General features: G+C 37.6%; 3 protein-coding genes across 3 annotated transcripts in view; 1 reads left to right on the top strand and 2 right to left on the bottom strand.

The window, feature by feature from the left end:
• Nucleotides 1-20595, bottom strand: part of LOC133529894 (DNA replication licensing factor Mcm6-like) — a 58845-nt gene extending 38250 nt beyond the window's left edge. The window contains exon 1 of the mRNA XM_061867696.1: nt 20472-20595. The gene's annotated coding sequence lies outside the window, so the exon portion shown is untranslated. The remainder of the gene's footprint in view (nt 1-20471) is intronic.
• Nucleotides 20596-20629: 34 nt separating this feature from the next.
• Nucleotides 20630-21679, top strand: LOC133529826 (uncharacterized). The gene is made up of 4 exons (XM_061867637.1): nt 20630-20788; nt 20868-20979; nt 21050-21154; nt 21230-21679. The coding sequence occupies exons 1-4, from the start codon at nt 20691-20693 to the stop codon at nt 21617-21619; spliced, it is 705 nt and encodes a 234-aa protein (XP_061723621.1). The 5' UTR covers nt 20630-20690; the 3' UTR covers nt 21620-21679.
• On the bottom strand, nt 21636-23244 carry LOC133529823 (glycerate kinase). Its single transcript, XM_061867633.1, has one exon. It carries the CDS (start codon nt 23076-23078, stop codon nt 21642-21644), a length of 1437 nt encoding a protein of 478 aa, XP_061723617.1. The 5' UTR covers nt 23079-23244; the 3' UTR covers nt 21636-21641.
• Between the last annotated feature and the right edge of the window lie 13 nt (nt 23245-23257).

Genomic DNA, 23257 nt, shown 5'->3' with positions numbered 1-23257 from the left:
CAAATCATCATAAGAAGCCTGTCGAAGAGCCCTTGCTCTTTCCATACTCTTGGACGTAGCCATGTGCAAGAGTATGGAATAACAAACACTTTACGAAAAAGACTAAAATGACTGTCTACCAAACTTGTGTCTTGAGCATACTCTTGTAGGGGGCTGAAAACTGGACGTCGTACGCTATATAAAAAGAGAAAGATCCCCGCATTTCGCGAATTTCGATTTTCGCGGTAGGCCCCCAGGAACAAAGACGGAATTTACACCTGCCACGTGCGCTGCCTAGGTACGTAGTGAGTAGGTACGTATGGTATACTAAACATAAACATAACGTGGAAAGACAGGGTTACTGGGTACCAACGAAAGTGTACTGGAGATAGCTCAACTTCCTAATATCACCGCGCTTATGATCTGAGACCACGCTACTCAAACAAAAACGCTTGCGGTGGCTAGGGCATGTGTAACGAATGGACAGTGGCGACAGCGACAGTGCTGATTAGGCTAGCGCAACGTAGGACGCCATTGCTCCGCTTTAACCCATAATAGACTGCGTAAAGCGTGACGTGTCGGTTTAAAACGGAGTTTTGTTTCAAAAAGTATTTTATCTTAAAAAGTATTTAGAAGATACCTATCTAGTATTTCAAATACCATTTCCAGAGGTAGGTATCTTAAATTGTATCATTGATGTAAGTATAATTAACTGGATTCACTATCAGCCGAAAAAAATGGCCCCACAAAAGTAATGCTCGAACGGCTCGAGCACGAGTTTTGCTCCCAGTCTCATTTCGGCGGTCGACACGACAACTGTCAAACATGACGAAATGTTCTGTAAAAAAAACCGGCCAAGAGCATGTCGGGCCATGCTCAGTGTAGGGTTCCGTAGTTACTCTTCCGTCACAATAAGCTAAACTGGAGCTTAAAGTATAGTAAATTGTTAACCAAGGGATGAAACGCGAGTTAAACAAATAGGCAAATTTGCATAATCAGTACCTAATTAAAGTCTTTTTACTATGAAGGGGAAACTTTTTGCGATAACTCAAAAACAGCTAAACTTATCATATCCGCTATAGTTTTCATTTAAAGTCTTTCTTAAGCTCTACTTCCACGATTTTTTTCATATTTTTTGGACCTATGGTTCAAAAGTTAGGGGGTGGGGGGACCCTTTTTTTTTTTGTTTCGGAGCGATTATCTCCGAATATATTCACTTTATCAAAAAATGTTTGTTGAAGACCCCTATTAGTTTTGAAAGCCCTTTCCAACGATACCCCACACTGTAGGGTTGAAGCAGAAAAAAAAAATCACCCCCCACTTTACGTGTAGGGGAGGTACCCTCAAAAAAATTAAATTTTTAGATTTTATTGTACTACTTTGTAGGCTTTATTAATTTATATATCAATGCCGAATTTCAGCTTTCTAGCACTAACGACCATGGAGCAAAGCCTCGGACAGACAGACAGACAGACGGACATGGCGAAACTATAAGGGTTCCCAGTTGACTACGGAACCCTAAAAATGCGTTTATTAGCAAAACAACAAGAAAAAACTGGCCACGTGCGAGTCGGACTCGCACAGGAAGGGTTCCGTACCATTATCTATAAACACGGTCACCCATCCAAGTACTGACCACGCCCGACGTTGCTTAACTTCGGTGATTGGATGAGAACCTCGAGATTGGAAATAAATATTTATTTTATTCTGTTTTAATATTTGTTGTTATAGCGGCAACAGAAATACATACTTAATCTGTAGAATTTCAGCTCGCTAACTATCACGGTTCATGAGATACAGCCTGGTGACAGACGGACGGACGGACAGCGGAGTCTCAGTAATAGGGTCCCGTTTGACCCTTTGGGTACGGAACCCTAAAAAAGGATGGCATATATTTCTTTCAGTGAGTTCTATTGATAATTTAACAGAAATAAAAATTTAATAATTCATTTTGTTGATACAAATTAACGGTTGTCACGGAACAAAAATCTATGGAGTCTACATTAGTTTTTTTTTTAATACCATGTTGGTGGCAAACAGGCATACGGCTCACCTGGTGGCAAGCGTTCACCGTAGCCAATGAGGTCCTGAAACACCAGGGTGTCACATACGCGTTGCTAACACGTTTTTTTGTTGTTGTACATGGGTGGGCTTTTTTATGCGTCTGAAGATGTATTTACTATTTGCAAAACAACTGAAACTTTTTAAAGACATTAACATGCGAAGGGGAATAAACCATAACAATTCTATAATAGCATCTAATGTATTGAAAACATTCATTCACGTAAAAAACATAACAACAATCACAGAATTGTTGTAATAAAGTCGATGTCTAACCTGTTACTAACTGTACGTTTACATTACACTGCGAAAAAAGAAAGCTCCAAAAATAAATGTAGATCAAAAAGACAATGGACCCGGGTACGTCCTTAAACTACATCCACAAGAGAGGTATGGGTATTGTGAATATCATCTCGCTTAGTGTGGTAAGGCACAGCACAGTGGATGTCATTCCAGATCTAGAGCAGAGCCCAACTGGGGAAGTACCTCCACCTTACAGAAAACCGCAGCCAAATAACACTAGACTCTACTCATAGTGTTGTGTTCCTGCCGGTGAGTAAGGTTGCCATGCCAGAGCTCAAAGAGGGGAGGGAGGGTTGTTAGGGTCGGCAACGCGCATGTAACTCCTCTGGAGTTGCAGGCGTACATAGGCTACAGAGACTGCTTACCATCAGGCGGCCCGTATGCTTCCTTCGTTAAGCTCTGGCAACCTTACTCACCCCCTCACCTTGTTTAAGAAGAATTCCAGTGATGGGAGGATCCATGAGAACTAGAAGCGTTTGAAAATTGATAGGCCGCTGGATATTATTCGGTAATACATCGTATAACGAGCGGTTAAGTCTGTTGCAAAAAAAGAAATTGTGATCCGAAGTTCCTTCGTCAAAACAGCACTCGCATAAAGAGCTAATTTTTGCGAGGAATACAGGAGTGCAGACGTGACCCAATCGGAGACGGCAGAGTGTAGACGTAGCCTATTTACTAGCAGAATGAAAACGGAAGAACCACGGTTTATGAGGTATAATTGGTTATATGATTCCATAGTGTTTTCCAACATGGCGTCCAGAAGAAACCCATAATTCTTGGCAATCGTCCCTCAAGTCACGGCGAGCTTTAATCATTAAGTCGGATGCAAAAACCATGTTGCGAGCAGTGTTGGGCAAAAATCAATTCGAATAAGAATAAAAACAGAAATTTTATTCTTATTCCAACACAATGGAATAAGAATAAATCCATTCCTTATTATTTTAAAATTACATGAACTGGAATAAATCATGCAATTTTTATTTTAAATGAAGAATAAAAGACGGAACGGAATATTCCATGAATGGAGTTATTCTAAATAAGGTTTTAGTGGAATAACATGTTATTTAGAATTAGAATGAAGTTTGAAGTTGTCGTTAGGTCAATCTTGCGAGTCGATTTACTACCACTTCCCGACGTTCGATTTGGCCTGGTATTTGGTAGTATCTGGTGCACTTGGTGACTGTGCAATATTATGGTGCTATGAAGCTGGTCTGATGGTGGAGCCCGAAGGTGGCCAAAGGAACTCCTAAAGTAAACAAAATAAAGACACCGTGTTTTGGCAAACACTTTGATGTTTTATGGTTTTTCTGAACACCTGCGGCTGCCGGCCCTTCAAAAGATCTTTGAGCATGTTATTTTGCCGTTTAATAATATGAAGAAATTTTAAATAACAGGTATTTAAAAAGACCATGTAATAACTCAGTACTTAATAAAAGTTCGGTAGCAACAAGGACACTAAAAGCACCGAAGTTAATTTAGAAACATGAAAATATATCCAGTCATCATAACTTAGACATATGTATTTTGCAGTAGCGGCGGCTCCATACAACCCGATTCCCATTCACTCGCTATTCATTTTGACGTTTATACAATGATATATCAACTTACGAAAACGTCATTTAACCATAAAGTATTCAATGTTTTAAAATGTCCGTTTGAAAACTGTATTTCATTAAGTTTACTTTTGTATGAAATACTTTTCTTGACTAAAATTATAAAGAAGCGTTATTAGCATCTACCAGAGCGCATTGCATAATGTCAAACAGCTCTATATATTTTGACACATTTCTTTGGCATTGGCCATTGGGCGTCCTCTTCTTTTAATACGTCAATGTCTTGTATATGGAGTGTGGAATTAAAAGGAGGGAAATCTCTTATGGTAAGGTCTGTTTTTTTATTCCGTAGACTAAAATGACGTTTCATATGTAAGACATGACATGAAAGTCAGTACCACATGAAATGTCATTTTAGTCTACGGAATAAAAAAACAGAATATAGAGCTGTTGCAAAAGTGTCCAGCTGTCAGCTATAAATAATTGTTCCAAATCTCTCCAGAGTAGCTAAGAACCTAGGCGTTATTGACGCAGTGAAGCGCGCTGTCTATAATTTGTTTTTTTTTTTTCAAGTATTCTAGGTATTGTAGCGCCACCTATTTAAGGTTTTTTTATGACACTTTTTGATACATGGAGATTCCATTCTTTACCTCCACCTTCCATATCTGATATCTTAGATACTTGACTATCTAGTATCTTGTATTTTGTATTTACATGTACATCCCTGGTAGTGATATATATACTTAATGTTCGAGTACGTACGTACGTTGGATTGCCTTACACGGCGGCAATGAATATAATAATTTTCTGTAGGTACATAAAAACACACAGTCGAACCCAGTGGCGTAGCTAGCATGAGTGGCACCCGGTGCGGAGATTGTGGGTGTCACGCTGTCACCCAAAATCAAAATTGTTCAAATATGTGACGGTCCACATCAAAAGGCACCTTAACGCGGTCGGCGCTTACGTCGCGTTGCTGCATAGTACTGAGGGCCTACCGCGAACCACGTTCGACGTGTTGCCTCCCTGTCACACTTACGTACGAATTTACGAGAGCGACAAAGAGGAAACACGTCGAACGTGGTTCGCGGTAGGCCCTCTGCATTAGTATTGGCGCGCCGCTAATAATGGCGTAAGCGCCGACCGCCTTAAGGTCCCTTTTTGATATGGACTGTCACATATAATAATAATAATAATAAGCCCCCAGGGCAGCTTGTGGCGAGCTGAATGGGAAGTGACGTCCCTTGGGTCCCATACCCCCGAGAGTCGGACAGGCCTCTCTCTCCGGCTTGCCTTGATTGGCCGGCTGGAGTGAATACTGAGCAGGGGCCGCAGGACTCTCACCTCTGGCTTGCCTTTACCGGCCGTCCAGAGTGGGGTGTCAGAGCTATATGCTCGCAGGGTGGAAGTGAAATATGCATAAGACGCGAGTTGGCACAGTGGCTGCTGACAGCCACTGGGTAGAAAGCGGCGCACACCTCTCCACACCCTGAGCCGCTCACGCAATGTTGTCCCCTTGTCGCTCTGTGCGAGCGGCCGTTTTCGGGGACCCATATTGTGAGTTGGCGAGTCACCACCTGTCCATTTTTTCGTGTTTTTTAACATATGATCAGGGCAGGTGCCATAGTCACCTCCATAGTCTCGGTTACCAGTCCACTAGCAACTCAACCCAATAGCCCGGTTTCTTTTTGTACCTTTTTCTTACAATAGTCCTACACTAACCGGGGCTTGTCCTTGGGTGCACTGCTATAGTGTGAACAGGGATAATCGTCGGTTGGTGTCACATTACTTTTAGAGTAAATTGTCTTATTACAAGGGACCTCTACGTGTTGGCTTCGGCCCCACGCACGCCTTCAAAATGCCCGGGACCCCATGGTCCCGAGAATTTGTAAGAGACATACAAATAATAATAATAATAATAAGCCCGCAGGGCAGCTTGTGGCGAGCTGTTGGGGAGTAACGACCCCACGGACCCGAGTGCTCCAGAGAGTCGGTCAGGGTCTCCGTCTCCGGCGTGTCTTCGTCGGTCGGAGTGGAACCCCAAGGGGACCCGTAGGACTCTCTGCTCTGGCTTGCCTTAATTGGCCGTCCAGAGGGGAGACGTTAGAGCTATACGCTCCAGGGGTGGAAGTGTTAAAGGGCATAACGCCGCGAGTAACTGCCGCTCACGCCGGTGTTGCGCCTGGCCGTCTTTACGATGGCGCATCAGGTGCCCATCTAGCGAGTGGCGAGTCACCGCCTGCCTTGATAACACTGTATATCACAATGTTATGGCAGGTGTCCGGAACTCTGAGCAATAGCCCAGTCTTATTTTCCACCCAAATTCAAACCATAGACCAGGACTCTTTCTATTTTTCTGCAATAGCCTCCAATGCCTGGTGAAACCGGTTTATGGGTATCTATTTATGTACACATGAATGGGTTCCAGCAGGCGTTCTACATGACATCAAAGCTCTCCAAACGGCCTCTACGTGTTGGATCTATATCCCCACGCACGCCTTATAAATGACCGGGCTTAAAAACCCGAGAGTTTGTAACGGAGATACAAATAATAATAATAATAATAAGCCTTTTATTTCCATAATGAATAACTAATCTAAGTACATATTCAACATGCATTAATTATTAAGATTTCAACATTGATTATTTAAATAAAATATAGTCTAATTATGATTAATTAATTAAAAAAAAATCAGTTCCATGCAGAAATCAAGTTTCATTAACTACATATATGTATTATATAAATTATTTTTTTTCTATCACTATAATAATTATGTCGAAGCAGATATGATCAAAAATTCGAAATTACTAAATTGAATTATTAAAATTATTTACTGTTTTTTTTTTTTTTTTTCAATATGGACCCCTCAACGGGTAAAGGCCTCCTCCATTTTGCTCCACGCCTGTCTATCCTGTGCTTGTGTGATCCAGTCTTTGCCGGCTTTTCTTATAATATCGTCGATCCATTTTTCCCTCGGTTTACCTCTTTTCTTTTTATTTGCTGGTCCTTGCCAAGTAGTTATTCGCTTTGTCCATTTTTCTTTGTCCATGCGTGCTATATGACCGGCCCATTTCCATTTTAGTTTTTGAGAGTGTTCCAAAGCATCTATTATTTTAGTGGTTTTTTCTTATTTCAGTGTTTCTTTTTCTGTGTTTTAATCTTATATTTAGTACACTCCGTTCCATTGCTCTCTGACTTACTTGTATTTTATTTTTAATTTTTTTATTATAGATCCACCTTTGGCAGCCGTACGTCAGACAAGGTAGTAAACAAGAATCGATAACTTTTTTCTTGAGCTTCATAGGGAGCTTTGATTTTAGGGTTTCTTTATTGCTCCAAAATTTATTCCATGTTATGTTAACCCTTCTTTTGACCTCCTCTTCGATTCTTGTCGCAGAGAATGACACCTGTTGGCCTAAGTAAACATAGCTTTGAACGTATTCTAGTGTGTTGTTGTTAACACTTATTGGTATTTTATGGTGGTTCGTTAGTACTTTGGTCTTGCTAATATTTAATTCTAAGCCGATCTTACTGCTTGCCTCATTAAGGTCATTAATCATTCTTTGTAATTGCGATGCTGTTTCAGAAAATAGTATTATGTCATCAGCAAAGCGGAGATTACTGAGAAATGTCCCATTTATATTTAATCCTTTTCTGTCTGACTGTCACATATATAAAATGGGAATGGGATATCCCATAGCCCAGAATTTAGCCGATTAGTCTAGCTCATTTTAGATCTCATGAACTCTCAATAGTCCTTACACCCTGGCTGGTGTTGCCTCTGCGTGCATTTTAAGATGACATGGGCAAGGGCAACACCCGCTCGGTGTAACCCTTACATTTCATAAGTGTCAAAAGGGACTCTACGTGTTGGCTTCAGCTCCACGCACGCCTCCCAATTGTCTGGATCCCTATTATCCCGCGATGGGAAAGACATAAAATAAGCAAAAAACGGAACCCTTATGGATTCGTCATGTCTGTCTGTCTGTCCGTCCGTGTCACAGCGACTTTCTTCCGAAACTATAAAAAGTATACTGTTGAAACTTGGTAATTAGATGTATTTTGTGAACCGCATTAAGATTTTCACACAAAAATAAAAAATAAATTTTTTTTGGGGGTTCCCCATATTTAGAACTGAAACTCAATTTTTTTTTTCATCGAACCCATACGTGTGGGGTATTTATGGATAGGTCTTCAAAAATGATATTGAGGTTTCTAATATCATTTTTTTCTAAACTGAACAGTTTGCGCGAGAGACACTTCCAAAGTGGTAAAATGTGTGTGTTAAGTTTTTTTTTTTACTTTATTAGGTACACTAAACGGATATCGTACAATACCTATCATGGGAAACGCTGTGGGAAACATGCATGCACATTATGGCTTAATGAAAACTTTTTACAAAACAAGAAAACCGACTTCAAAAAGGATAAAATAAAATATTATCTTGCATCCTAATGCAACCAACTGCAAATAATATACAACATGCAATATACCAACTGATATGTTTGATTAGAAGTGGTGTCGGTCGGTGGCGGTAAGTACGGAATATTTGATTATATCCTATTTGAAGTCGGTTTTCTTTTATTGTAAAAAGTTTTCATTAAGCCATAATGTGCATACATGTTTCCCATGATATTGTACGATATCGGTTAAGTGTACTTAATAAAGTAAAAAAAAACTTTACTAATATTTCGAAAACTGCTTAAAGGATATTTATATTTTTTTATTTTCCATTTAGAACAAAATAATTTTTATTCGTAAACACAAACAAGACACATTATATTACTTGTTATAACAAAAACAAAGAAACAAACAAACAAACAAACAAACATTTCTAGTTATTCCTAACCTAACCCCCGATCCATCAACTCCCAACCCCTCAGTCCCCTACCGATCAACTCACCGCCTCTTCAACCCCCTAACCTCGCAAACCCTGACTCGTCAAACCCCAACCCCTCAACCCCGAATCTCAGACCCCCAAAACACTACCCTCTACCTTCATCTCTCACAACTACCCCTCACCTCTCAGTCTCTTTGTTTACGAAGACGTTAGCGAATATGTAAGGTCAAACTCGTGGTTAGGCTTAGGCTACAGTTGCACAAATGGGTGGTTTTTGGGAGGAAATGCTTGAAGTACTTTAGAAAACACTGAAATCACCATACACGTGCCTTTAAAAATTGAGGAGTTTCCTCAATTTCTCATGGTTTCCATCAGAGCTAAAAATATTACGGAAACAACTTGGAGGTAACTTCTTACAAACAGAAAAAGAGTTACTTTTACCACCGGTGCTGGAGTAATGTAGATATATTTAAAAAATCATTATCATGAAAACAATCATCATCATCACTCATCAGGTCCACTCTTACAAATTGGTGATTTTCGAGAGAAAATGCTCGAAAACACCTAAATCACCATACCATACATGTGCCGTTAAAAATTGAGGAGTTCCCTTAATTCCTCATGGATTCCATCATCAGATCGGGACCAAAGTAAAATGGAACCACCTTGCATGTGACTCCTTTCAAACAAAAAAGAATTAGGTACTCTAATCGGACTACGGGTGTGTGAGTAATCGGTGAACGCACATAAAAAAATCACTAATTCATAATTAAATTCCATCAAATCTACTAAGGAATGTCACTGTCACAATGACATCTGTCAACGTCAGTATGACGGACCAGATATCACCAACCTTTTTGGAATAAAAAAAAAAATATTATCTTACTGAAGGTGACGAACATAATAAAACTGTATTTGTATGGAATACAGAAATTAAGTCAAAATATTTAATCGAAACCGGCAAAACGTCCCACTTTGTCGCTTGCCATAAGGACGCCTTGACAGGTTATTCGTATAAAGATACAAGCAAATGTCGACCTTATGGCAAGCGACAAAGTGGGACGTTTTACCGGTTTCGGTCACTCCATTTTCTATACCTTTAATTGAACGCTGCCAAATCCATAAGTGAAGGGTTTTTGTTTAATGTGTCGCCTATACTTCGACTTTTAGATGTTTGTTATGTGTAAGTAAATATTTATTCACTATACGTACAAAATTACATTCAAATGTATCGTCTTTAAGCAATAGGGTTGTTTCCATCTACAAATCTTAGGGCAGAATTGTATCCCAATAAATTCTTTTGGATTATAAGAACATGTTAAACTACTTTTAGGGGACCTGTAATGACCATATTTTTGCAAATATGTATTGAATTTAAAATATCTTTTGGCACACGTCATGTGACCAAACTCGAAACGTCATTGAAGATTCTGATGACGTCACAACTCTCGGATTGACACTGTTGATAGTTAGGCGATAAACAACAAATGACAAATGTCAGTTGACAGTTCGTATCTTCTACGTGTGTATGTAGTTATGTGTCAAATCGTAAACTGTGACGTCACACAATTTTCAAAGAGCGTTTTGGGCGCCAAAGCATCTGTCAAAATATATTTGGTTAATTTAACATATTTAAAGCCGTTTTTAGTATAAGAGTTGAATTTTAGGGCAACTTTTAGTTAATATAGAACGTAATACAAGCGTTTCAAAAAATTTGGAACAACCCTATTATAATGTATATAGTACAAGCCTTGCTCAGTTGGGGACTAGGGTATTTTTAAAACATGCTGGGTACGGTGAGAGGTGTCATTTCCTACAATTTATAATCTTAAAATGCCAAATCTCGCTAAATTGTATTGAGATGACGTCTGTTCTTTTCTGATTACCCTTTCTGTTTGAAAAATACTATGAGTAACAGACGTCAGATGCCGAATGAAGTGACAACTTGACTTGCCAATTGACAAGTGAGTGTCATGGCCGCCATAAATCTATCATGGTACCATAAGGGCGTATTACACTATCCTGTAGTTGTCGTTTTCGAATTTACGTTTTGAGGTATAGTAATAATACTAATAATACACACATCTTAAGACGATAATGTTTTTGTATTAAAACGGAATACCAAATGTTGTTTACACCTGAAGTATCACCATTTCATAACGAACATTTCTACCTCAAAATAGTCTTAATTCAGTATTAATTAACGCTAATTAATACTTTTTTCATAAGTCTGATTATTTAAACTAAGTATTTAAATATTGTATTTCAAATTAGTATTAAATTATTTACTTACGTGCATTCGTTCGCCAATAATATATTTACTATTTATGGAACGTTTCATTTTACTGGCAACACAGTGGTAGATTTGATGGAATTTAATTATGAATCAGGGATACAGAACCTCCTCCTTCTATGAAATTGAAGTCTGCTTAAAAATAGCACGAGATCTAAAACAACACAGCATCATGTTTTACAATTAAGCGGAAATCGTACCTACAAATTAATTTAACACCATATTATAGCTACAGTGTAAAATATCAGGGAAAAAATACTAAACTATCTAAAACTTTAAATATTTAGGTACACACATAAAAAAGCATATGTAACTATCTAAACATTACAATTTAATTATAATTGCTTACACGTATCATCAGGTTCAAATTTTTACAATTTATGAATGATGTCATTCATAACATGTCCATGCACTTTTGAACCCTACTGTGAGTACATATCAGGTCTTCCACTTCTTCCAGTAACAATTGAGTCGCTTAACTTCAAACTCTGGTAAATCTATCTGTCAGCTATGCGATTTTGGTATTAACAAAGGTAAATAATAGGGTAGATAATAGGTATTTGCTGAGAGGGTCGAATGGATTTACCCGAGTTGGAAGTTGGAAGAAGCGACACAATGGGGTTGGCAACTGTCAAAGGTTTGCATAGATGGTGCCATCATAGTTTGCCCCTTTTTCTAGAATATAGCTGAGAATATGAGATTTGACTTAAAGGGGCGGGCATCCGGGCTATAACCGCGAAAATCGAAGTTCGCAAATTGCGGGCATCTTTCTCTGTCACTCTAATTACGCCTTCATTGGAGTAAAACAGAAAGACATCCGCAATTTGCGAAATTTGCAGTAGCTCCCCAGGGCATAACCGATAGCCGTTTGTCTTATAATTTTTCTAGCTGTAGTGCAAATGTAGGTGATACGACTCAAAACTTGTCAAAAATCTATGGAAATCGTGGGGAGGCCTTTAATGTTGAACTTGGCTTTCGCTTTTGGCTGTCATTTCACATTTATGTTTTTGATGGGTTTAACTAACTGACTGAAGGAAGTGATCACCGCTTACGTTCAAGTGCGAATCTCACTCTTGCTCTTCCTTCAAATAAGCCGCGAACGTGTGCAAATTCATTCACGGTGCGCACTAGTTGTGGAACGAGTTGCCCCTGTCGCTTAAACAGTCCCGGGCTGTGTGTACCACTCAAAGTTAATCTTATGAAGCTTTTGGCTTTCCAATGTAGGCAGTGTGATTTGGTTAAGCACTCTTTATTTTTATATTTTTACTTGTGATATTTATACAATATGTTTGTACAGGTATAGTGGAGCCGTTAACCACGGATAGTACGATGATTTTTATCGACAAATCATCCCCATACCTGTTCTTTCTCAACCATTTTATAAATGCTCGTCTTCAAAGTTTTATGGCGCCAAACACGACTGCACTTGGTTAATGTACTATTATTTGTCCATTTACCTGTCGCACATTTGAAGGAAAAATATCGTTCGATAGCTTTGTAAATTAGGGCATTAGAATTCTCCACAATTACTCGAGAATTAATATCAAAGTAACGGTAGGGGGGGGGGGGGGGGGGGTGTTAATGGTAATTTTTATGCCTATTTTCTTGAATAACTTCTAATACTAAACTGTATATTCCAAAATTATAAAAAAAATTTTTTTTTCACAATGAGCTCTTTCATTTCATATGTAATACACTAAAGTTTTCACGTCAGCAGCTCGAACAAGGGTAATTTGCTGCTTAAAAAAAAGTGAGCAAAATCGCATTTTGCTCACTTAGTGAGACAAAATAACATTCAAGTGACCTTTAGATTCGAATGTCATTTCAAGATTGCCTAATACAAGTTCGAAATATTCGGATTCTATTGTCTTTGTCCCTTTCACGTCATTAGCAAAAAGAAAGAGACAAAAAAAGTGCATACGTAATTCAACGGTATATTGACGGTTTATAATATAAATAATAAAATAAAATATAAAGCCTTTTATTTCCCGCTAAATTAGTACAATTATTTGTTTCTTATTTTATGATGGTTAGTAAATCATTTTTTGTTTTTTTTGCTTACATACTAGTTTTGGAATTGTTAGTTATTTCCTAAATAATTTGTAGATATGTAACAGGAACCCCTCTCAGGTGAAGGCCTCTTCCAAATTTGCCATTTTGATCGGTCTGATGCCAGTTTGGTCCAGCTATTTTTATGATGTCCTCGTCCCAGCGTGAGTGTGGTCTTCCACTGCGTCGCTTGCCTTAAGGCCTTTCCATAATGTGACGATTTTAGTCCATCTGCGGTCTTTAGTAGTGCCACATGTCCGGCCCATCGCCATTTCAACTTTTGAGCTTGGTTGAGAGCATCTAGGTATATAGTTTTAATCGCTGTTCTTATCCTTGTGTGTCGTATCTTTTGATTTTTTTTCAAGTTTAACATGCTACGTTCCATACCTCTTTGACATGTAGTTATTAGATTCTGGATTTTTTTGGTGAATTTCCACGTTTGACTTACATATATTAAACATGGAATTATACATGTGTTCATAACTTTCCTTTTCAGCTTTATTGGCATTTTACTTTTAAACACTTCTTTTACGACGGTTTATAATAGACCCCCAAAATAAGTCAGACCGCATCGTTCCAAAACACCCTACGAGTCTCCATTCGTATATATAATAACTAATTAAAGAAATAAAAGTTTAAAATTTATAATATATATTTAAGTTTTAAATATGTAAAAGGAATTATTCTGTGTATTTCTTATTGTGTATTTAAATAAAAAAAAAAAAAAATTAATAAAAACGCCATATTTTACGTATTTTATTATACAATCAAAACAATGAACTTATACAAATTTACGCAATTGTTATGCAGTAAATAATCCTACTTAACTACTTTTACAGTACATATGGTGCTACTTTATAGCACTAGTGCAAAAATAAGCATATTTACGTTACTGTGTCGAGCATTTAAAGGACCATATGTAATGTAAAACGTTGTACGATACATGTGCGAATAGGTAATTCGCAACTCGTGTCGATTTAAAACACTCCCTTCGGTCGTGTTTTAATTTATCGCCACTCGTTTTGAATTTCCTATTTTTCGCACTTGTATCGTAATGTACTATTAACGATCTCTACTATAGTTGACAAATAGTAGTATCCGCAATTCGGACCGTATCTTACAAAGTTTTTTTTTTTTACAAATAAAGTTGTCAATTGTACTGTCAATTGATGTTCGTTAATTCATTATTTTCGTATTATTTTATTGAAATTTCTTTCGTTTTGTTTTATTGTGGTAATTAAAGTTAATTGTTAGAATACCTTCAGAAAACATGAGTTAAATAATGATCCGTCCGGATTACATTTTTTCAGGTAGTATTTTTTGATGGCTGACTGACGTGAAAATTTTTGTGTACTACACGAGATCAAAGTTATTTACATCTCGTGCGCTTTTGAGTCCCTTACTACGCTCAATATTCTAAATTAGATTATATTATAGAATCTTTCGCTTGCACGGGACTCAAAACAAGCACTCGAAGCAATATCAAACTTTGCTCTCTTATTGTACAAATAACTATTGCAAATTTAAATTTTTTGTATTACTAATTTATTTAAACTTGCCCCCAATTCAGACCTACACCTACCCCTATAGACTGGGCTTTAACCGCGACAATCGAAGTTCGTCAATTGCGGGCATTTTTCTCTGTCACTCTAATTACGTCATAGTGAGAGTAAAAGAGAAAGATCCCCGCAATTTGCGAATTTCGGTTTTCGCGGTAGGCCCCCTGAGCTTATAAGACGACTCGGGGTCACCGCCCGTGTGATATTTTTTTTTATGATACAGGAGCCAAACGAGCAGACGGATTACCTGATGGTAAGCGATTACCGCCGCCCATGGACACCTGCAACACCAGAGGGGTTGCAAGTGCGTTGCCGGCATTTAAGATGGGAGTACGCTCTTTTCTTGAAGGTGCATGTCGGTCTTTGGGTCACCAAGCTACATACGTGTACGACTGTACGTGTACCAAAGTCCAGTTGTTCCGGAGTAATCGGATGTTAGAGTTATGAATCGGATGGAGGGTTACGTTTTTTCCTTTTAAGGTACAGAAACGGAACCCAAAAAATCGCGAAAATTGCGGATTTTGTAGATTTGGGCGATTATAACCCTAAAGGACTAGTTTTTAGGGTTCCGTACCCAAACGGTAACCACGGGACCCTATTACTAAGACTCCACAGTCCGTCTGTCTGTCCGTCTGTGACCCTAGCTGTATCTCATGAACCGTGATAGTTGAAATATCCTCAGATTATGTATTTCTGTTGCCGCTAAAACAACCAATACTAAAAACAGAATAAAATAAATAATTAAAGTGGGGTTCCCAAACAACTAACGCGTGATTTTATTTGCCGTTTTTTGCGTAGGTAATGGTACGGAGCCCTTCGTGCGCGAGTCCGACTCTCACTTGGGCGGTTTTTGATAGTACAGTCAGCGTCAAACAAATACTTCGTAGCAGTCAAAGTGGCCAAATAGTTCGGTACACCATACTAAAAATATGGTGTACCGAACTATTTGGCTACTTTGACTGCTACGAAGTATTTGACGCTGACTGTACCATTACAAGGCGTCTTTAAGGTAGACTAAATCTACTACAATACTAGACTAGAATTTATTGTCTCTGTAGATCTAAAGATTTCTTCGAACTTACATTCATATGCTAAGTAGGTATAGGTAAGTGCAGTGATTGTTCTAATTTCTAATTTTTATTAAGTAAAAAACTAGTTTTGAGGTAAAATACTAGTTTGTTTATACCTACAGTAGAATACGCATATAATGACATCGAAGGGAAGTGATCAAGTGACAAATAAAGCGGATGTCGAAGAAAGCATAGTGGATTAACTTCTTATTTTTGTTAACTTTTCCAAATTAATCTCAAATTCCTTTGTGAGAGATGAGTTTTATTAACCAGTACCAACTGAGTAAACGCCCGATATAGTAAACACCCCTATAATGGAACAAGCATCAGTAATGGGATGGTATAGACAAATTCTGTAAAACAAGTATTTACCATCAGTTTTTAATCGCTGCCAACATTTTTCCATAAACAAGAGCCAAAGAGCTGCTTAAGTTACATTTTTCATTGATATTTGTTAGTTTGAAAGTTAATAGTGCCTTACATTCCATGACTGGAGCATTTCGTATGGGATTTAGAAACAGCGCGCCAAGCGGAACGTTTTGAATTCTCAAAATCCCATACAAAATGAGACTTAACGTAAACGCGTACGTCACGTTACGCCATCGAATAAATTTACACTAGGGGTACAGGCCCTATAAATTGGCGCTATAGGATAGTTTTTATAACCAAAATCATCTTTTGAGAGTGTGAAAAGTAGGGGGAAGTTTGTATGGCGAAACAATAACCGCTGGACCGATTTAGATGAAAGGCCATGCCTGGATAAGCTAAGTGAATCTGCCCCCAGCGAGTTTTGGCTTGTAAATTTTTTTTTGATGATATGGCTTTATATTAGTAGCAAGTATGCAAAATATCAGCCCCCCCAAATGTTATAGATTTTGGTAAAAAAAAAAGATCTTTATTCAATTTTTTTTTTCTAGCGAGCCGATTTTGACGTGCGTCACATATATTATGCATATAGTAAAGGCAATTATACGACATCAATTTTATTATAGAACACACTGCGATACAAAAAAAAAATGAAAGTACTTTTAGATCGGCGACACCTCCAAGTTTTTCAGATAAAGATAAAGATAGTTTATTATTCAAGTAGGCATATTACAATGCGCTTATGAACGTCAAATAAAGCTACACCGGCTCTAGCCCTACATCTCTGACCCGAGAAGATTTAAATCCCCCCTCAATTGGAGGAGGGTATCCCAATATGGACCGGCAAGAAACTCGGCGGGACACATCTTTTCAAAACATTACATCTTATAATTGACATGCATTAAATAAGAAAAATAAAATACAATTTAGATTACTATAGAAATCATGCGTAATTGCATGATACAGTAGCTACTTTTCTTTATAGAAAATTGATAAAAGAATATAATATATGTATGTCATATAAAATCATACAAATACGTAGCTCTTTCAGAAAACATATCGAATTCTTATAAAAGAAAAAGAAAATTAAATTAATAAAGAAATGAGAATAAAATCACTTTCATGACTGCTCGATAGATCATATTTTTTTAGTGTTTTATATCTATTAATGCCACTAGTAATAATCAGATAAAAACTTATATTAGGTATTAAATGCCTTAATCACAGGGTATAAAATTAAAACTAAACTAGCCATAAAATAAAACTACTTAAAAATTAAACTAATATTAAATAAAACTAAAAGTAAAAGATATACTAATGAACAAATTAGTTATAAAAAGAATACCCCTTCTAAAGCCTCCGCCTGCGGCAAAGATCCCATAACGCTACCTCCGAGTTACCTCTCTGTATTGCCAGGGATATACGCTGGGAGAGCGCCAGCCCTATGGTCTCCAGTGGCGTCGATCAGCCGTGCCGACAGGGCCCCCATGAATGTTTTCATGTCCGCCGACCAAGGTCCCATTGTCTCCACTGCAAGCGCCGCAAACTCATAATCTTGCAGTAAAGATGAGTATTTGCGGCGCTTGAGTAGTTGGGCCTGGTCGGCAGCAGCGCCGGCTTGTGCGCGGGTAGCCTGGATGTGGGACAGCGCAAAGGTGTCTACGCATGTGGCGTCCCACACCAAAGGCCTACCCAGTCTCCACGGCACCAATGTGGCTCCATCCGGTCGCTTGCCATCGTCTCTCGCCATGCCTGTGGGTTCTAAAGTAGCAGGCACAGAGACGGTAGCAAGCGACCGCCGAATCAGATCATTAATAGTGCCGTGGCGATATAATCGGCCGGCGCTTTTGGTGCATGAGAGGCCATGTCGGCCTAGCCGGTCCACGTCCTTGCCGCATGCACAGGTATGGGCGGAGCATATTTTGGCTCCAATAATGAGAATATACATTATATAAGTCTGACAGATTGCTATACCTACAAAAAGTATTTGATGTGCTTTCTTACCTGAGCTGTGTCACCTATACAATGATTTTACATATACACACAGTACAATGATTTTAATTGCTACTTGTTTTTACAGTTTCTGGTTTGGACCATGCATGTTTGTCTGTCAAGTAGTCCTCGACTCTGTAATAAGCCTTCAACATCAATGACTTCTTTAAGTATTCTTAAGAGCTGGCAAAGGTAATCTTAAAGCATCGTCAGGTAACTTGTTATAAAAATGAATGCATTGCCCAACGAATGACTTTTGTACTTAGCGGACACGAAACTTTATGATAGAAAGCTTATTTTTATTTCTAGTGTTATAGTTATGAACATCTAAATTCTTAGTGAAGGAGTCTAGGTTCTTAACAACATAAATAATACAACCATAGATGTATTGGGAAGCTACAGTTAAAATATTAATTTATTTGAAAAGTTCTCTTAATGATTCACGTGCTCTTAAGTTACGAATGGCTCTCTATTGTAAGACAAATATAGTTTGTATGTCAGCTGCTCTGCCCCAAACCAGAATACCATATGACATTACACTATGAAAATATATATAATAGACAAGGCGAGCTGTCTCAACATTGGTCAATTGCCTGATTTTCCTAATGGTGTAAGCGGCCGAACTTAGTTTCTTTGCTAGCGTTCTTATATGAGGACTCCATTGTAGATTTATGTCCAATGTACTAACACTTAGTTTTAAACCTTAAATGTTACTAACCATTATGGACCATTGTTGTCTTTTGAAATAAATAAATTAAATTAAATTAAATTAAACCAAGAAACAGTGCTTTATCTACCATCTCTAAGCATTCATTATTCAAAAGTATCTTCACTTGATCACTTTTGATTGTATATAAGTGCCAATTACATCCACACTTTATCAGACCTGGGCTATAACCGCGTACATCGAAGTAAGTCAATTGCAGGCATTTTTCTCTGTCACTCTAGTTACGTCTTAGTTGGAGTAAAAAAGAAAGACCCCCATTTTGCGAATTTCTATTTTCGCGCTAAGCCCCCTGATATCAGACCCGATTTCGGGCCCGAGAAAGAGTATTTTGCCGTTTCACCAAATAAATATTAGCACATCGTTTACATTATTTTAAATGTAAAAAATGGTTCATTGCAAAAAATATGAAACATTTCACAATTTTGGCAATTAGAGAAAAAGTATTTTTTTAACGAAAACGATTATCAGACATGAAATCGGGACTGATTTCGGGTCCGAAATCGGGAAGTGTGGATGTAATTATTATTATGATTAATTGATGATTTCCGCATCTTCATATCAAGTGCCAATTACGTCCACACCTTATCAGGCCTGATATCAGACCCGATTTCGGGCCCGAGAAATAATAATTTTCCTTTTCATCAAATATAAGCACATCGTTTACAATATACAAATCCTCTTTATTGCACAACCTCTGAAAAAATGTAAATGGAAACACATATAATACATAGATAGAGGTAAACAACAGGCGGCTTATCGCTACATAGCGATCTCTTCCAGATAACCTTTAGGTAGTAGAGAAAAGAAACTTAATTTAAATATAATATTTGAAATGTAAAAATATGGTTCATTTGCAAAATAACAAATATTGAACATTTTGGCAATTAGAGACAAAGTACTTTTTACTTTTCAAATATTGTTAACGATGTGCTGATATTCCGTGAAAAGAAAACGCTTATCAGGCCCGAAATGGGGACATTTCGTGAAGATATCGAAGTGTGGATGTAATTGGCGCTTCATCAATAATATTGGTCACTTCCACACCACCAGGGCTATACCTAAACGCGAAAATCGTAAGTTTGCAGATTGCAGGCACTTCTCTGTCACTTTAATAAAACTACGTCTCATTGATCGGAAAATTTAATTAGATTGACGAAAACTTGTTCCCGTCTAGGCTGATTTTACCATTATCTGCTTATTTTTTGCGCATGGCAACATTATTGAATCGTAAACTTAAAAATCGTCGCCCCATCCCTAGAATATCACTCTATGTGTCAAATATTTATAATCTGTGGTTTGTAGCGAAAAGTGGACGCCAATTATTGGGCTGTACATTCTTGGGATGAGCAATCCCGGGTCGAGCATTCTCGGTACGGGCCAATAATGTGCGACCAATATTCGGCGTCCACTAAATGGATTCGCATTATAGGGTCGTGTATTATTGGGTTGAGCGTTATCAGGCTGTACAAGCTCGGTCCGGGCCAATAATACGAAGCCACTGTTTGTACAGGGCAATAATGTACAGCCCGATAATTGGCGTCCAAAAAAGTGGTCGCCAATTATTGGGATGTACATTATTTGGCTGTGCATTAACCGGACTCTCCACTACTATGCTTGACAGTTATAGAATTTGGCGGGAAAACATGGTAAAGTCTATTTGAAGCAAGTGGTAACTCACCCAATAAGTTTGTTTCCTTTACCGATCATCGCTTTTTGAAATGTCTTGGATAGCTCCTATTAGCTTATGGCTGCGTTCACTCACGTGCAGAGTTACAATGCATTCAGAATACATATTCATAATACTTTTTTTTGACATTTGTTTTGGTCTGGAATAAGAATTGAGGTTAGAATAGAATTATCACTCACGGTTTTTTACTTATTTCTCCACATTTTTACTATGGCAGAGGCACAAATTGGACTTTTGTATAATGCTGCATCTACTCTTCTTCAGACAGAAAGAAATAAAACAAATTATATATTGAGAAGTCATTATTTGTAAGTACTTTACTTTTACTTTGTCTGTATTTTGGATAATACTAATGTAAGTGGGTTAATATGCTTTGTAAATTTCTAGGATGAGATGTATGCAAGTAACAAAGGGATATGGACTACCAAATAAGCACTTTTCGTCTAAAGTCAGGTGTCCTCACTGTGGCACTGAATGGCGAAGGGACACAATGATTAAGGTAAAGACTTTTTATGCATTTTTATCAAAAAAATGTAATTGATATGTGATTTATCAATTTGAACTTACAGGTCAAGCCCCTCAAACTCAGTAAAAGGCAGAAAAAAAGAATGAAAACTCTGAAACCAACTACTCAAAACCCTCATCCTAAATCTTTATTACATAGTAATGTAATGGTGAGTTTTTAAAACTATATTGTTGAAGTAATATTGTTGATCATCAATTAGTCAAATTATTCTCTTTTTTTGCAGGAAAGGATATGCACATTCTGCAAGCATAGCACAGCAACAACAGTTTTAAAACCTACAAAGGATGGAACTTCTAATAATAAAGATGACAAAACCCCTGTAGTAGCACCAAGTAACACACCCAAACAAAATAAACCTAAAGCTAAACAAGCCATGAAGAAGAAAACTGAAACTAGTATTTATTATAATGCTAAAGAAGTATTCTCACTCAACAACAAAAATAATGCACTGGCCAATACTAAACCAAACAAAGTGATAAAAAATAATAAAAAGAAAAAGGACAAATTTGCTGGATTATGCAAGCAAGCTGTTCTCACATCAGCAAAATTAAAGGAAGCCAAAGATAAGGATAAGGACTCATTGTTGTCAAAATTCTTGAAGACATCTTCATAATGAGTAAATTAATTAATTTCTATTAACATCTTTTTATTATCATTAAATGAATATCCATTACATTAGTATTTGTATGCCCTGTAATAACATGTAGATCACCAGACCTAAAACCTTTATAAAAGCTATAAGAATCATTGTTATCCAAGTAGATATTTATGTCCAGATTTTCCTTTTTCGCATCTGCAACTAAATTTAAATATCCTATAGCACCGGCAGCATCTGTAGGCCCATCTATACCATCAGTTCCTGCACTGAGTAGATATATGTCAAACTTATTAAAATCATCTCTCATCTCATTTATGAGAACAGAAAACTCAAGGGCAAGTTGCTGATTCCTCCCTCCTTTCCCAACACCTTTGACTTCCACTGTTATTTCTCCACCAAGAACCAGACAAATATCTTTATCAGTAACTTTATCCAGCTGATTAATTATCTCAGGATTGAATCCTGGAATATTAAGGCTACCAATATGTGCCTTTACTTCATTCAAGTTAATTTTACCAGTCACTAAATTGCAAACTAGTTTTGCAAGGATTGCATATGACTTTGCTACTTCTTTTACATTGCCTGTTACAATATTTGATAATGTCAAAGCTAAATAGTTTAAATTCCTTGCTTCTTCTAAGGCAGAGTTTATACTTAGTTGATTAGTACCAATTAAATAATTGTTTACATTTTCTTTTGGAAATCGCTTTTGCTCTTTATCTTCAGACAGCACAGTTTGAAATGACTTGGGAAGGTCATCAAATAAGTTATATTTTTTAATTATATTTAGTGCCATACATGCATCATCTTTGTTTTCAGTTGTAGGTGCACTTGCAATCAAATCTAAGGGGTCACCAACAATATCAGAGAGTATTAATGAGACAATTTGTGCGGGTTGGGCTTGAATGGCTAGGTGACCACCTTTTATATCAGATATCACTTTCCTGACACAATTCAGCTCAGTAATATCAGCCCCAGCATTTGCTAGCTTCTTTATCAATGTAGTTTTCTCCTCTAAAGTTATGGGCTTTTTTGGTAATGGCAGCAGCGCAGAGCCACCTCCTGATATTAAAACTAAAAGCATATCATTGTGTCCCAATTTTTTGACAAGATCGTTTACTTTCCTAGCAGTGTTTTCGGCGTTTGTGTCTGGTAAATTGTTTTTAGCTCCTTCAAAATAGGTTAGTATTTCTGATGGTCTATGTTTCAGGCTCCCAACTGGCACACTTATAATTCCCTGTTTTATTTTAGGTCCCATAACCTTTTCTATTTCCACTGCCATGTTTTGCACGGCCTTGCCTGTACCAACCACGTAAACATCTTTGTTTTGAAGATCATACTTGTCATTTAATATGACTAGCTGTTGATTCACTGGACTGTATTTAACCGAGTTCCGTATCAGGTTGTCTGGAAGCACTGCAGAAACACTGCTCTTGAAAATTTGAAGTAAGTCACGTATCATTGTCTTACCCATTTTTATAATTAATCTAAACAACTGAATTAACTTTGTTTTATGTCACGACAGGTTATTTGATTTGTGCCGTTTATTGATAACAGTGATAACAAACGTCAAACGCTAGGGCTGTTACTCGATATTTCAATAATCGTTTCAGTTTCGTCGACACTGACCAATTGAGGATTCTAATTTGATTC

The sequence above is a fragment of the Cydia pomonella genome, chromosome 21 (assembly GCF_033807575.1).
Source record: "Cydia pomonella isolate Wapato2018A chromosome 21, ilCydPomo1, whole genome shotgun sequence".
Classification (NCBI taxonomy): domain Eukaryota; kingdom Metazoa; phylum Arthropoda; class Insecta; order Lepidoptera; family Tortricidae; genus Cydia; species Cydia pomonella.
This window is presented reverse-complemented; position numbering and strand designations above follow the sequence as displayed.